The sequence below is a fragment of the Gracilinanus agilis genome, chromosome 2 (genome assembly GCF_016433145.1).
Source record: "Gracilinanus agilis isolate LMUSP501 chromosome 2, AgileGrace, whole genome shotgun sequence".
In the NCBI taxonomy this organism is placed as follows: Eukaryota; Metazoa; Chordata; class Mammalia; order Didelphimorphia; family Didelphidae; genus Gracilinanus; species Gracilinanus agilis.
In genome coordinates, this window is record NC_058131.1 from 575,186,741 (window position 1) to 575,203,111 (window position 16,371).

Here is a 16,371-nt window from a genome sequence, read left to right on the forward strand (position 1 = left end):
TTCCTTCCTTCCTTCCTTCCTTCCTTCCTTCCTTCCTTCCTTCCTTCCTTCCTTCCTTCCTTCCTTCCTTCCTTCCTTCCTTCCTTCCTTCCTAATAGTTTTATTCTGAATTTAATGAACATCAAAAAAAAGATATTCCCATATATAGAACAGAAAAGGAAGATTCTATGTGAAACTGTGAGTCTATTACATATAGCTTGCTTTTTTAAAAGTACATAATTAATTTACTTTGTTACTTTCAAAGCTATTCTGCTTGTCTATTTCCTTTTGAACTTCTGTTTGTTCTCTCCTGACCTTTTGAAACAAGTTTCAATGACCTTTGTTTATCTCTTTTCTTTTGTCCTGCCCTGTCCTTTTGAAAATTTTTTATTTTTTTAAAAATATCTTATTTTCCCAATTACATGTAATAACAATTTTCAACTTACTCTATCCTTTCTTAAAGTTTTTCTCTTAGAAATACTCTATTTTTGTTAAGAGCTAAGAATTTGATAGATTTCATCATCCTTTTTCTAGAGAATATATGCCCACTTAAAAAAAAATTACCACCAGAACTGGAAGGGGGTTGCTATTCACAGCATCTAAGGATAGAATCCTGTTGGGGATGTTGGGGGGGGAGCCTTCTCAATTCTGTAACTTTCTCTTTCGCTTGCTAGAGTGAACTGGGCTTAGTTTTACAGGCTATTTTGCTATGGATTCAGCCATATGGAGAGAGTGGTACATATGAAGACTCTTTAAAACTTTGGTATTTGCATGTATTTCTAAAATGGAATAATTATAGTATAGAAACATTTTGTACTTATTAACCTTTCTGCTTATTTTAATTTTCCTCTGTTGTAGGATTAATGGCAAAATAGTTAACCACCATGGCAGCTATGGTCCCACCGGTGAAGCTCAAATGGCTTGAACATTTAAACAGCTCTTGGATTACAGAAGACAGTGAATCTATTGCTACAAGAGAAGGAGTTTCTGTCCTGTATTCTAAACTCATCAGTAATAAGGAAGTTGTGCTTCTGCCTCAGCAGGTTTTGTGCCTCAAAGGACCTCAGTTGCCTGATTTTGAACGTGAATCTCTTTCAAGTGATGAACAAGATCACTATTTGGATGCCCTTCTTACCAGTCAGCTGGCCTTGGCTAAGATGGTATGTTCAGATTCCCCATTTGCTGGAGCACTTCGTAAACGACTTCTTGTACTGCAACGTGTCTTTTATGCACTTTCTAATAAATATCATGATAAAGGCAAAGTGAAACAGCAGCAGCATTCACCAGAGAGTAATTCTGGTTCTGCAGACGTCCATTCTGTTAGTGAACGGCCCCGATCAAGCACAGATGCCCTCATAGAAATGGGTGTCCGAACTGGACTGAGTTTATTATTTGCACTACTAAGGCAGAGTTGGATGATGCCTGTTTCAGGACCTGGTCTCAGTCTTTGTAATGATGTCATTCATACTGCAATAGAAGTTGTGAGCTCTTTGCCACCATTATCTCTAGCAAATGAAAGTAAGATTCCACCTATGGGTTTGGACTGCTTATCACAAGTGACTATATTTCTTAAGGGAGTAACTATTCCAAATTCTGGGGCAGACACTTTGGGTCGTAGATTAGCTTCTGAGTTGTTGCTTGGTTTAGCAGCTCAGCGTGGTTCTTTAAGGTATCTTCTTGAGTGGATAGAAATGGCTTTGGGTGCATCAGCAGTTGTACATACCATGGAGAAAAACAAACTACTGCCAAGCCAGGAAGGAATGATCAGCTTTGATTGCTTTATGAACATACTAATGCAGATGAGGCGCTCTTTGGTACGTATTAAAAATTTATTTTATTTTAAGATACGAAGACTGAATGTTGAACATTTAAAAATTTTTAGAATTAAGGTAGTCTGCTTTCAATGAACCAAATGGTAATGTTAAACATTTTGACAACTTATTTTGATAAATATTGTTTCACTGTGTTTATATACTTTTATAAAAGAAAAAATTTTAAACGCTAAGTGTGAATATAATACTCATGAAAAGAAAATGGGAATATAGAAAGTCTGCTGGAGAATCTAGGACACCTGAAATTCTACTTGTGATTTTACCTCTAACTTAACCCACAGAATCTTGGTCAACTTTCCTATCCTTAAATTTTATCATTTGTTAACTACAGGGGTTGTCCCTCATCATTTTAAAGGTTCTCCTACAGCCTGAAAATTCTGTGTTTTCATGACATTTAAATTCTTGATTCTCAAGAGATGAATTTTGGATATCATATAAAATTCCAAGCCATAAATATGATCAGTTCAACAAAAATGTGAGCAATAGAGAGACACTAAGTAAGTAAAACTCAGTCTCTGCCCTCAAAGATCTAACAGTCAGACTGGGAAAACAAGTTATGTATAAAAATCAGTATAATAATAAATTACTATGCTATGAGAGATACCAAGAAAATGATATATACTCCTTTAAGAAAGAGACTTTTATCTTATCTAAAACTTCTATTTTCCCTTTTCCTAGCAAAATGATTTGTACAAAGATGCTTAATAAATGCATTTTGTTTTGTTTTGAGAATATAATAATTGCACGTGAGATACTTCTTACCTTTCAGGGTCATTGTGGGGAAAGTACTTTGTTAATCTTGGATGTGAGTTAAGAAAAAATAGTACACCGCATTTATAAAACAGGACAGGAATCAAGCAGACTTCATGTATAAGCTGGCATTTAAGCCGGGCCTTAAAGGGTGCATAAAATTTTAATAAATAGGTGAGGAAGAAGATGATTGAGATAGAAGAAACAATTAAGATCAGACATAGGTTAGAGAGGAGGGTAGGAAGGACATTAAATGTTGGGGCAACAATAGGAAGAAAGGCTAGAGAGGTAACTTGCTTTTTAGCCATTTGTTTGCATTTTATTACAAGGATCTTTTAGAGATAACACTAATTTGAGCATTCTATTATATCGTGATAATTTTATATAAATTAAATGCCTGTGCACATGAAGCTATTAAAAAATCGTTCTGGCATCAGTTAAAAATATATAAATAAAATATGGTCCTTTAAAAAGTTAATATTAAGACTCTTCTAAAATATTGCCAATCCTTTTTATAGAGTAGAAAAGGAGTATGGAAATGATCATGGGAAAAGGAATATTAGATCAGGTTGTGGAAGACCTTGAATACTAGACTAAGGAGTTTGGGCTCTGTTGAGTAGTCTTAAGGAGCCATTGAAAGGTTTTGGTTAGTGATATAATTAAAAATGTACTTTTGGAAGATTAATCTGGCATTTATATGTAATATATACTGGAGAGAGAAGAGATTAAGAAATGGGAAGACACGGGATGAGGTAAAAGTTTATGTATTTTGAAAAATGTGTATTTCTAACTATGTGATGACTGTATATATTCTGTAGCCAGTTGGGAATATTTGTTGCTTGTTAGAAAAGTTAGGACTGAAAATATGTTTGGGAGAGATAAGTAGAAGTGGTTTTTGAAGCCAAAGAAGTGGATAACATTACTAAGGAAGAGTATATAGAAAGCAGAATGGGCTATGTTCTCCCCTCAGACCATCAACCTATATCATATTCTTTCCTTTTTAGCCAGGCTACTTAAAAAAAACTGTCACTTCTTTCCTCATTCCTCAGGCCTTTACAATTTGACTTTTTACATGTTCACTTAGCCACAGTTTGTACAGATCTCTTCACTGCCAAATAACTTCACAGTTATGAGTATTCATTTTCCTTTCAGGCACTCCTTTTATGTGAAACAATAAGGCCTCTCCCCTTTCTCTCTTATTCCCTTGCATATTTTTCCTTCCCTACCATTTCCTTCTTCTATAAGACAATCAAAACAGAACAAAACCTCTCTAGGCCCTTTGCTTGTCTTGTTTCACTTTTTTCCTCAGACTTTCCCTTTTAAATTTTGTGATATTAGTCATTATTGACCACATCCTCTCCTCTGGATTTTTATGTGACTATTCTTTTTTGGTTCTATTCTTTTTTTTTTTTTAAACCCTTGTACTTCGGTGTATTGTCTCATAGGTGGAAGATTGGTAAGGGTGGGCAATGGGGGTCAAGTGACTTGCCCAGGGTCATACAGCTGGGAAGTGGCTGAGGCCGGGTTTGAACCTAGGACCTCCTGTCTCTAGGCCTGACTCTCACTCCACTGAGCTACCCAGCTGCCCCCTGGTTCTATTCTTTTGTTGAATGAACATCATCTATATCCCCATCCCTCATTGCAGGTGGACTCTCAGACTCTGTCTTAATACCTCCATATTCTCTCTCTTGACAAATTCATTAGTTCTAGTCTCTCCTGTGTTTAAACCAGATGATTATTGGAGAGTTTTACCCTCTGTAGGCATCTTAATCTCATTAGATCTCTAATACAATTCATTATTTTCACTCACTAAAACTATACCTCTTCTAAACTTCCTCAATTCTCTTGAGAGTATCACCATTTTACCAGTCACCCAGCTTTTTGTAGCCTCACAATTCCTCATTTTCTCTCAATTTACATTTCAATGAGATCCTAATTGGTTCTAGCTCAACTATATCTCCTGCATACTCACTTAGCCACTATCCTAGTTTAGACCCTTATCACCTTTTGCTTGGACTATAGTGGTTGTCTGGTTGGTCTTCCTTTCTCAAACTCTTATGACCCACCAATTCTTTAGTATAAAGTTTCCTTTTTTTTTTTTTTTTTTTTTAACTCTTACCTTCCATCTTGGAATTAATACTTTGTATTGGTTCTAAGGCAGAAGAGCAGTAAAGGCTAAGCAGTGCGGGTTAAATGACTTGCCCAGGATTACACTGCTAGAAAGTATCTAAGGCTAGATTTGAACCCAGGACTTCCCAGCTCCAGACCTGACTTTCTATCCACTGAGTCACTTAGCTGTCCCCCACTTAACTCTTTATCATGCCTACTTTTACTGTTGCCTTGTCTGAGATGATAATTGCTATTCCTATCTTTATGAGCTTAAACTAAAGCTTTGTAGTTTGAGTAGCCCCCTATTTTAAATCTCTGAATATCAGTTATCTTTTGTGTAAGCTATGTATAATTGGATTCTGCTTTATAATCCATTCCATGTTATCCATTATTTTGTAGGTGAGTTTATCCTAGTCAGGTTCACAGTTATGAGTGTTCATTTTCCTTTCATGCACTCCTTTTATGTGAAACAATAAGGCCTCTCCCCTTTCCCTCTTATTCCCTTGTATATTTTTCCTTCCCTACCATTTCCTTCTTCTATAAGACAATCAAAACAGAACAAAACCTCTCAAGGCCCTTTGCTTGTCTTGTTTCACTTTCTTTCCATCCCTTGAAGACATCAATATTTTGTGAAAGACATTTGTTTCTTTTCTTTCTTTTAGAATATAAACAGTTCATCATTGTATGATCTCTTCTAGTTGCACATCCAAAGGCAATAGGAAACATTATTTCATGGGACATTTACTCATCTAGTATTGTAGTAGTCAGAATAAAACATTTGCATGTCTGCCTAATTAGTTAACACCAATAAAACATAAATGAAATGGCTAAATATTTACAAAAATGTATAATATCCAGGGAATAGAACAAGAGCTAACTAATTCAAATATTTTATCTTGGGGAAGGAAATTGAACAAAGATACAAAGGAATTTCTAAAGAGAAGAAAAAATCCCAAGACCATATAGATTTATAAATGAATTTTTAAAGAACAGTTTCATATTTATAAGACAATTTAGTCCAGTATTTTTTTTTTAAACCCTTACTTTCTGTCTTAGGATCTGTATTGGTTCCAAGGCAGAAGAGTGGGAATGCCTAGGCAATGGGGATTAAATGACTTGCCCAGGGTCACCCAGCTAGGAAGTGTCTGAGGACAGATTTGAACTCAGGACCTCCCATCTCTAGGCCTGACTCTCAATCTACTGAGCCACCTAGCTGTCCCCAATTGAGTCCAGGATTGCATAAAATGCAAAATTAGGCAAAGGATTCAATCAAACTTGCTTTGTGAGACAAATATGGTTGAGGCCTAAAACTTAATCTCTCAGGGAGAGATACAGCAAAGAAAGAAAGCTCTAGACTAGTGTCCCTCATGAATATCAGTGTAAAATAATAGAAATAGTGTTGATTTATTTTAAGAATGTAGGGCCAGTTCAATATTATGAAAATTATAATACATTTGACCATAGTGGTAAAAATTAAAATAAAGGCCACATGATTATATTAATAAATGCAGGAAATATGAGAATTTATATTAAAAAATGAAAAACATCCAAACAAATTGACCTTTCCTTAATATGATAAAGTAGTATTTATTTGCAAATAAGTGCTATGTTTTTCAGTACTGGAGAAATATTTTAAAGGACTTTTCAGTTAGATCATAGGTTGTATCCACTAATATTTGATGTTTCAGAAATGCTGGCTCTGTCAATGAGAAAAAAAAGTGTGAGACTGAGGATAGGTAGGCAAAGGAGGAAACAAAATTATCGTTTTTTACATTTGTAATGGTTTGCTTATAGAACCCCAGAAAATTAACTATTTCTATTTTTAATAGAAAAAAGTAATAACTAGCAGAATGGCAAGATACAATATAAACCCACAAACTCACCACCATTATTTCTATATATTAAATATTAACAATCAAACTAATCAGGATAAGGTTTTTTATAAAAGAAATTCTACTTAGAATAACTATAGAAAAATATATATCTCTGTGAGTCTAGCTACTAAGAGACATGAAAAAGTTATGACTGAAACTACAGAATATTTTTAATAGAAATAAAGATCTAAACCACAGGGATGTAAATTGTTCATGGTTGAGTTGCATCATTGTAATATATCTGACATTACCACCTAAATTCACATATTCAGTAATAAACCAATAAAACTATCAAAGAATTACTTTATAAAATTAGAAAAAATACTGTATTTGGAGGAAAAATATCAAGAATTTCAAGAAAAGATGAAAAAAAGTGAGAAGAAAAGAAACTTAGCAGTAGCAGATCTCAGACTATGTGCACAATAATATTAAAAATATTTAGTAAAGGCAGCCTATCTCAATTTCTCTTAAATGCTGTTAACCATTCTCTCTATTTGACCTGTATAATATTATTGTTTACATGTTGTCTCCCCAACTAGATTGTTTGCTCTTTAAAAGCAAGGACTATCTTTTGTCATTCTTTGTGTTCTTAGCTCTTACACAGTACTGACACATAGTGGACACTTAATAAATATTTTTCTTCACTAAGAAAATATAAAAGTTGAGCAGTAGAACATATTAAGAATATAAAATGCAATTAAACATTGGCATAATGTTTGATAAACATCAGAATTCCTATTCAGCTCCCAAGAAAGTTGTAAAGTTGTTTGGCAGAAATCAGATTTAGAACAGCATTTCATACCATATACTGCAAATAGGCTATAAGTGTATATAATACCAGATTTAAAAAAAGACATCTCATGAATTCAAAGGAGCAGGAAAGGAAGGAGGTACTTGCCATAGCTTTAGAGAAAGGGAAGAGTTCATGATCAAATAAGGCAGAGTATCATAAGAGATATGATGGACAATTTCAATTCTACTGAACTGAAGGATTTTTTTTTTTGCACGTTTAGGCAATTTAGAGAATATTAGAAGGGAAATAATTGAAAAATCTTTATAGCACATTTTAAAAATTGAGTTTTGATATCCTAAATATATAGAAGATGAGTAGAAATATATAAGAATAATATACTCCCCAATAGATAAATGGTCAAGTAACAAGAATAAACAATTATTAATAAGCAATTTTAAACAAATATTTGGGGAAAATACTTGAAACAACTAATTATAAAGAATGCAAATTAATACAATTCTGAACTTTCATCTCACACCCATCAGATTGGCAGAGATGACAAGGAACATGAGAACTGTTGTGGGGCTATGAGAAATCTTGCAGAATGTTGCTTGTTATCGCACTCTTTTTAGAGATATGACGTGATCTATAGCCATTCTGGAAAGCATTTTGGAATTATATTGCCAAAGTCACTAAATTGTGTGTACTCTTTGAATGAGTCCTACCACTACCTATGTGGCTCATACCTTCAAAAAGATTTTAAAAAGTGAAGAATGAGCCATACATGCAAAAATATTTATATCTGGACCTTTTGTTATAGCAAAGAACTAGAAGCAGAGCCTTACTCATAAATTGGAGATTAGCTAAACAAATAATTATGACATGTGAAATAGATAGATTCAGAGAAATTTGGAATGACTTGTTTGAACTGATGCAGAATTAATTGAGCAGAACAAAGAGAACAATTTATATAATGTCCACAACATTGTAAGGGAAAACAATTGTGTAAGACTTAAGAACCACCATCAATGCAATCACTAATAAATCATAACTCTACAAGTCAGCCATGCTTCCCATCTCTTGGCACAGAGGTAATGGGCTAAAGGTGCAAAATGAGACATAATTTTTCAGATCCAGCCAATATGTTCATTTGTTTTGAGTGACTGTCCCATGTTGGCAAAGACGTGGCACACGTGTCTTGGTGTACTGCAAGGGGTAGTTCTGTTCCCCCCCTCCACTGTGCCTGACGGCATTTTTTGCATGCCCCATCCCTCCACCTAACTGCCCAATGTGAGCACTTTCTCCCTCTACTCTCTGGAGTAATTCAGGAGGGGGGCTCACAGACTGCTTGAAGGTGCAGTTTGGGCATGTGATCTCTAAAAAGTTTGTCAACTCTGGACTATACTTATTTGTTAAATTTGTTAAAAAAGGGGACTTTTTTTAAAGAGGAGAATTGGAACAGCAGTAGGACCATAGTGCTTGTTGTGGAGTCATTTCAGACACATCTAACTCTTTGTGACTCTCTTTGGGGTTTTCTTGGCAGAGACACTGGAATGGTCTGCCATTTCCTTCTCCAACTCATTTTACAGATGAGGAAACTGAGACACACAACTAGTAAGTGTCTGAGACTAGACTTGAAATTGGGCGGATCCTGATTTGAAGCTCAGTGCTCTATTATTATGCCACCAAGAAAAGAAAGAAAAGATTCAGTGACTCATTAAAAATAGAAGAGAATAGAAGGAAGTTCAGATGGGGACTCATAATTGGGGCAGGGTTGGAACTACCATGTGAAATGTGAATTTTAAAAAAAACTGCATTTTTGGAAAAACTTAAGTGAAAATAATTTATGTAATGATTAGAGAACAACTTTGAAAAGCCTTAGAACTCTTAATAAACCACAGTTTCAAAAGAAGGAAGAAGAGACTCATTTTTGGATTTGGCTAATGTGGACATTTGTTTTACTTGATTATATAGCTATGTTTTAAGTGGTTTTTGTTTTGTTTTTGTTTTAAGTGGTTTATTTGTTTTATTTGACAAATGGATGTAATCAGGAGGGACAGATTAACTTTAAAAATTCTTGTGACTTGAAAAACTATGAAAAAGTGAATAGATATGACAGATACATTAATATGAGACATAGAGAATTTGTAGGCTAAAAAGACATTTTGCTTAGCGAATAGTTGAATAAATCTGTCATACTATCGAGAAAAAAAGATATGGTGCTCTGAACAGAGTTGTCCTTAATAAATAAAAATCAAATGACAAAAAAAGAACAGTTAAATCAAATAATATACAGTAGTTCAGTTACCTTTTTATTTTTGAACACTAAAATATTTGTTGATGTCCATTAAATTCATAAGAAAAAAAAAACTTTGACTTCAAAGAAGGGCAACAAGAATATTAACAATTATCCACCCATATGCCTATTTGTCCAATATTGATCTTAAATGCAGTGTGCCCCTTTTTACTGTCCTTTGGATTTCATAGTGAACACATCATTGATGACAGTTTCAAAAGAGAATCAGTGAATTTTCACACTATTCTATGGCAGACTATATCTTTATAGTCAAGCACTTTAATTAAACTTATTGAGAATAAAAGTTCTCCTGTGGTGTTTATTATTTGTTGCAAAACGATTTTGATTCATCAGAGCAACACAGACTTTAAAAGCATTCTTCCACCAAGGAATCTCCCATGCATATGCTAAAATCTTACAAGATTCTTTGAAAGATAATCAAGAGAGGCATAAAACAGGGAAATATATTCACCAAAAGTATTTGCCATTGTTTGAAAGATATACAACACAGAGATCTAGAACTTCAAAGAATGAAAGTTTTAAGTTATCCTTATGATATTAGAGAGGGGCACACTGTATTTGAGTGTGCTGTGATACAGTACCCACAATGATTTGTGCAGGAGAAATAGCCAAGGATGCTGTCAGAGAAGTAGAATTGAAAAAGGAAATGGGTCAGGCATAGAGGGAGAGAAGGAAGGGATAGAATAGCAGATAGAAAGCCAGAGTGCAATATTAGTGTCTGCAATGTCAAGTTCCAGAGGAACCTTCCCTCCCCACAAGGACAAAGTATAGATCTTAAGGACAAAGTATAGATCTGTCAAGAGGTCTTCTGTTCAGGAGAGTTTCTCATTAAAAAATACATATAGGAAGAATAGGACAAGAGCTAGGTTTGTTGGAAGCTCCAGTACAATTAGAAAAAAAAATTTAATAACAAGTTTATACTCTCATTAACTATCATTTTTATTTCTGTTGTTGAAGATTTGTTTATTATGGTCATTAAGTTTAGAATGAAATAAAAAAAAAATTAAAGTTCTCAGATCTTATATATGTCTTCCTGATCCCTTGTGATTCAAAGTATTGTCATGTCAGCTGTCCTTGTAGTGGTCTTTCTGGGCAGGGGCTGTTTAATTTGTGTCTGTGTCTTTATACACAGATACACAGTGCTTGAAAGAAATAGGTACTTAATAAATAAGTGTTGGAATTGAATTGATTTGAAAACAGCTGAAGTATTAGGGGATTTTTTTTTAAGTGGCATAGGTTTAGAAAGTGAAAATAGAATGCAGAGAATATTAAAAGAGGTTTGAGCCATGAAAGAAAGCAGAGAAAGAGGTACTTTTGGGGAGGAGAGGTAGCTGGGTGTAGGGGAAGTGTTTTTTCCTCCTTTTTTAAGGATGTGGAAAATAAGAGTCCATTTCCAGAATGGAGTTGAAGAAGCTAACTGAGAGGGAAATATTTAAGTATGCTTTTTAAAAAGAATTTGAGTCAAGGAGGAGAGGATATAACAGAGTTTATATGAAAGAGCTTTTAATATTCCCAGCAAAGTAAGAATAAAGTCATCTCCTGAAAATTGAGAAGTGGAAGGCTTAGGGGGAATTGGAAGTTTGGAAGAGATGTATTTAAAAAAACAAATGGTAGTGAGGGCCAGCTGCCAGCTTTTAACTTATAATCTTCATATTTTAGATTTGATTTAATGAGAGATAAAGGGAAGGAATGCTGTAGAGGATGATGGGGGGAATTGTTAATATTTTCCAAAGAATGCAAAAGAGCCTTTAGAATAGCAGATAACTGACTTGGGCATATAAAAGGGGTAGGGAGATAAATTGGTTAGCTACATTAAATGAATGGCATGTATTAATGTATTGTAAAATACTATATCTTATCTTTCCATGATGCATTAATAATCTAGCAAGTTACATATATTTATTGCCTTTTATCTAATTTTTTAGCAATGCCTATTATTTGCTTATTTTGACACTAATAAGACATCATATACCAGCTACAGTATTCAGAGTGTTTTTGTCGTCTCTTTTGGTGTGTTCTACAACCATGTGGTACATTCAAGTATTTTTATTCTCATATTACAGTTGAAGAAACTGAGACTTAGAAGAGGGCGAGTGACTAGCTCACGGTCACACAGCTAGTCAGTGGCAGAATGAACACCTGAATCCAGGTTTCCTATATAAGTCATTAGTGAGTGTTTATCACGTTTTTTTAGAAATGCCATACTCCTCTATTTAACTCCCAACTGATATATTCACCTTGTGTAGGGTGTAATGCAGGATTTGTGCAAGAAATGCACAAATCCTGCATTACGAGGGATTGCTAAGGTTTTTTTTTTTTTGTTTTGTTTTTTTTTAATGCTTATAGAGAATACCTCTTAAGTCCTAACCCTGGGGAGAAAACTGGAATATCTTTCTTTTGTCTTAAGATTGCCTAGGAAGAGAAAAAAATCCTTAATGACTACTCTGAGGTAGCATGGCACAACAGATAAGAGAGCTGGCCTGGGAGACCGGAAGACCTGGTTTTAAGTCCCACCTTTATCATGTACTGGTTCTGTGATCCTGGGCAAAACACCAACTTCTCAGTGTTCTGGGCAATCTCTAAGACTATAAATTGTAGAGAAGATGCCAGCTTGTATTGATAGAGGATGTTTGTTTATTTTGGAGTTACCTAATATAAATTAAAACAACATTTGGACTAGATAATCTCTAAAGTTCCTTCTAGCTATAATGTTTATGATTTTGAGAGTCAGACTGAATCTAAGCCAGTCATTGAAGAGAAGAAGCTAGGAAACAGAAGAGTCTCTCAGTTCAACATTTATGAAGCAACTACTATGTACTAGGCTTTGTACTAAGTGCTGAGGAATCAAAGAAAGACAAAAACAGTTCCTGCTCTCAGGGAACTCACATTCTAATCGGGGAGACAATATGTAAACAATGATGTACAACTAGCTATATATGGAATAAAATAACAAATAGTCAACAGAGAGGAGACACTAGAATTTAGGGAAATTGGAAAAGACTTCCTTTAGAAAATGGATTTTAGTTGGGGCTTGTAGGAAGCCAGGGACCCAGGAGGCAAAGATGAAGAGTGTGAACATTCCAGGCATGAGAAATAGCCAATGAAAATATCTAGAGTTTGGAGATAAAGTATCTTGTTTGAAGAACAGCAAGGAAGCCAGTGTAACTGCATCACAGAGTTGGAATGCAATGAGGTGTATATGGTATAATAAGACTAAAAAGCTATGTGTGGAGACAGATTATGAAGGGCCTTGAGTGACAAACTGGATTTTACATTTAATCCTGAAGGTGATAGGGAGCCACTATAGTTTATTGTGAAGGGGAGTGAGGGGAATAACGTGATCAGACATATAATTTAGAAAGATAGCTTTGTTGGCTGAGTGGAGGATGGACTGGAATGGGGAAAAACTTGTGGCAGGCAGATTTACCAAGAGGCTTTTGCAATAAAAAAAGAAAGGACGTTAAGGAGGTTTTGTACTTGTGTGGTGGGTAGGTAGTGTCAGAGGAAAGAAAAGGAGCTGTATACGAGACATATTATCAATACAAAATTGATAGGCCTTGGCATCAGATTGTATGTGGAGGATGAAAAAGAGGGAGAAGTTGAGGAGCCTGGGTGATTGGGAGGATGGTGATACCCTTAAACAGTAGTAAGGAAGTTAGGACAAAGGGAGGAAAAGATAATGAGCTCAGTTTTGGACATTGTTGGGTTTGAGATATGTATAGGACATCCAATTTGAGATGTAAGAGTGGAGAGTTGAAGAAAGGTTAAGGAAGGATAAGTAGATTTTGGAATCATTAGTATAGAGATAATTGAATTTTTGGGAGCTGATGAGCAAATGAAATAGTATAGAATGTGATAGCGAACCTATGACATGCCTGCCAAAGATGGCATACATGGACCTCTCTGGGCACACACAGGCCCCTGGCTTGGCAGGCTAGTGGCCCTGCCCCCGAATGCAGGGGGTGGTAGTAAGGCATTCTAGCCTCTTTCCACCATCACAGGGGTATAGCACAGCCTGCCCTGAAGGGTGCAGCCAGACCAAGGCAGGAAGCCAGGCCCCGTCCCCCAAACTCAAGGGGAAGTATGGAGCACTGGAGCTTCCCCATGGAAGCTCTGTCTGGCCTCTGCCCTACTCCTAAACACAGGGGTGGCTGGGGCACTGCACACAGTTAGGGGGTGGGATACGAAGTTGGGGGCAGGACATGACATGCAATGGAGGGGTAGGCAGGGGCATGAAGTCTGGGGAACATGGCACAGGGTCCCTAAAAAGTTCCAAAACGTTCGCAATCACTAGTATAGAAGAAGGCAGCCCAGGAAAGAGCACTGTGGAATATAACCATGGTTAGTAGGCGTGACCTGGATGAAAATCTAGCAAAAGCAACTGAGGGGTGGTCAAATGGATAGAAGGAAAATCAGGTGAAAGTAATTTCACAAAAACTAAGGGAAGAGAGTATCAAAAAGAAAATGATCAGCAATGTGAGAGGCTACAGAGAGGTTGTAGATGATGATAGATAAAAAGCCAAGAGATAAGGGGGAAATAAGAGAAGTAGAAAGAGAAAAAAAAAAGAGGTAAGTTAGTAGTATCAACAGTGGCTATCAGAAATTAAATTAATATGGAGACCCTGAGTGGCAGATACTGGCAACAGAGAAGAGTCAGTTATGAAAAAACAAAACAAATAATCTAAGTAGATAAATAACAGTTTTGTAGGCATTGAACACACAAGCATAGGAAGCTACTTCTCTGTACATGGCATCTGTGTGAAGATGAAAGTTTTAAAAGAGTTTTAGAATGCCACAGTGACAGCCTAGCATTTAAGTATTCAGTTCAGTTCTCTGGGATGGAGATTAGTATACACTTTTTTTTTAACCCTTACCTTCTGTCTTTGAAATTATTGGTTCCAAGGCAAAAGAGAAAGGTAAGGGCTAAGTGATTTGCCTCAGGTTACACAGCTATAAAGTGCCTGAAGCCACATTTGAACCCAGGGCCTCCTGTTTCTAGACCTGACTCTTAATTCACTGAGCCATCAAGTTGCCCCTCCCTTTATGTTTACATAAACTCTCTTTACAGTTAGTATAGTATCATCTTTACTTCTACATCCTTTATACCAGCATTGACTCTAGCCATTGTAAATAGCAGCATTGAAGTCAAGTATATGGTATAGTTTAGAAAGGTACTTTAGAAAGCTTTCCAACCATAATGCAAACTAATATGTTTTGTCACTTAATGATCAGTTATTGTGAAAACTGCAAACCTGAATGATTCCTTGAATCAGATAACATTTGAATATTATTATGTATCAGAATAATAGATGAGTTGGTCTGTATTGATAGACTTTCCACTCTTAATTTCCTAAGTGGATAAAATAATAGATCTTAACAAAAGTAATGCATAAATGTTTCATTTCCAACATATTTGAAGGGACAGTTTATCATATTTGGCTTGGTGGAAACTGTAATTTAGTGAAAAAATTTGTACATGGGTTAAAGACCTTTGACTTCTTTGATATCAGAACTCTTTACCCAAGCAGATTGGCAGATTCACCTAGAACTCAGAGTCTTAGAGTTGTAAAAGGTAAAAATTATGGTTGGACTGGATATTTAAAGTTTGGTCGCCAGGAATCGATTTTCACAATTCCCATGAAAGACCCAAGTCATGATGGCTTTTATGGTAGTTTATTTACAAATAGGAAGAGTGAAGGAAGAGGGGAGAGAGAGAGAGAGAGAGAGAGAGAGAGAAAGAGAGAGAGAGAGAGAGAGCATGAGTGAGTGAGTTACTCTGGCCTGGTCGGAAGAGCAGAAGCAGACAGGGCTTCAGAGGCCCCAGCAAAGGGGGCGGGGCACAGAGGTTAATTAAACAAGGCTTCTAGCCAAGAGGCCTCTTTTAGAAAGGCTATTGCCTCCAGAAATGCCAAGGAAAAGGAGTCGGCCTTAACTTACCCACGTACCCATGTGACAATTCAAAGGGAAGCAGTCTGAGGTCTCAAACTAAGCACCTCCAAGGCCAAGTTCAAAAGGCAAAATCCCCTTCACAGAAAATTACCATCATATTATTAAAAAGATAGTTCTTTTCATCACTTCCTGCATCCACCTCCAGTACTACGAGGACAAATGGCAGCCACAACCTTGTTTTGGACTGCCTTGGGGACAGTCACTTGTTTTTGATTTGTCACTAGCACATGTGGGTCATAGACCTCCCCCCTTGCAACTTAATTCTAAGTTAGGTGGGGTAACATATTCCTGATGGCTAAAGTCTAAAGAATCAATAAGGGCGAGCTAATTCCATTTTCACTGAGCGCTGCCTGGGGGCACTGAGAGATTATGGTTGTCCACTATCATCATGTACTTACATGCTAGATTTGTATTTGAACCCAGGTATTCATTATTCACATGTACTCTTCCCTACATTGTTGATTTTCTTGTGTTTGTAAGTAAACTTCAGAACAACCAACCTCCTCCCATCCCCAGTTTTCAATGTTGGATTGATATAAAAAATAGTTAGAAATATGTGCATTTTCTTTTGAGTGTTTAAATTACTCATTTTATATTTGGCTTATATGTTTTATTTTAAAACATTGCTTGGGCTACTTATTTGATACTTCACAACATCTTTGTTGAAGCTTCATGAATTCTGTGGCCCAAATAATCTTTCCTTGCCTTAACACACCTTTCTTCAGAATTTTCATGTTTCTGTAGATGGTATTACTATTTTAGTCACTAGGCTTGTAATTTCAGAGCCATCCTCAACTTCTCACTCTGCCCTACACTATTTACCCAATC

General features: G+C 35.9%; 1 protein-coding gene across 1 annotated transcript in view; it reads left to right on the forward strand.

Annotated features, from left to right (window-relative positions):
* The first annotated feature begins 863 nt into the window (after positions 1 to 863).
* The window catches only part of HERC1 (HECT and RLD domain containing E3 ubiquitin protein ligase family member 1), a 196,236-nt gene continuing 180,728 nt past the window's right edge, over positions 864 to 16,371 (forward strand). The window contains exon 1 of the mRNA XM_044665362.1: positions 864 to 1,793. Within this exon, the coding sequence (XP_044521297.1) occupies positions 864 to 1,793 (930 nt within the window). The remainder of the gene's footprint in view (positions 1,794 to 16,371) is intronic.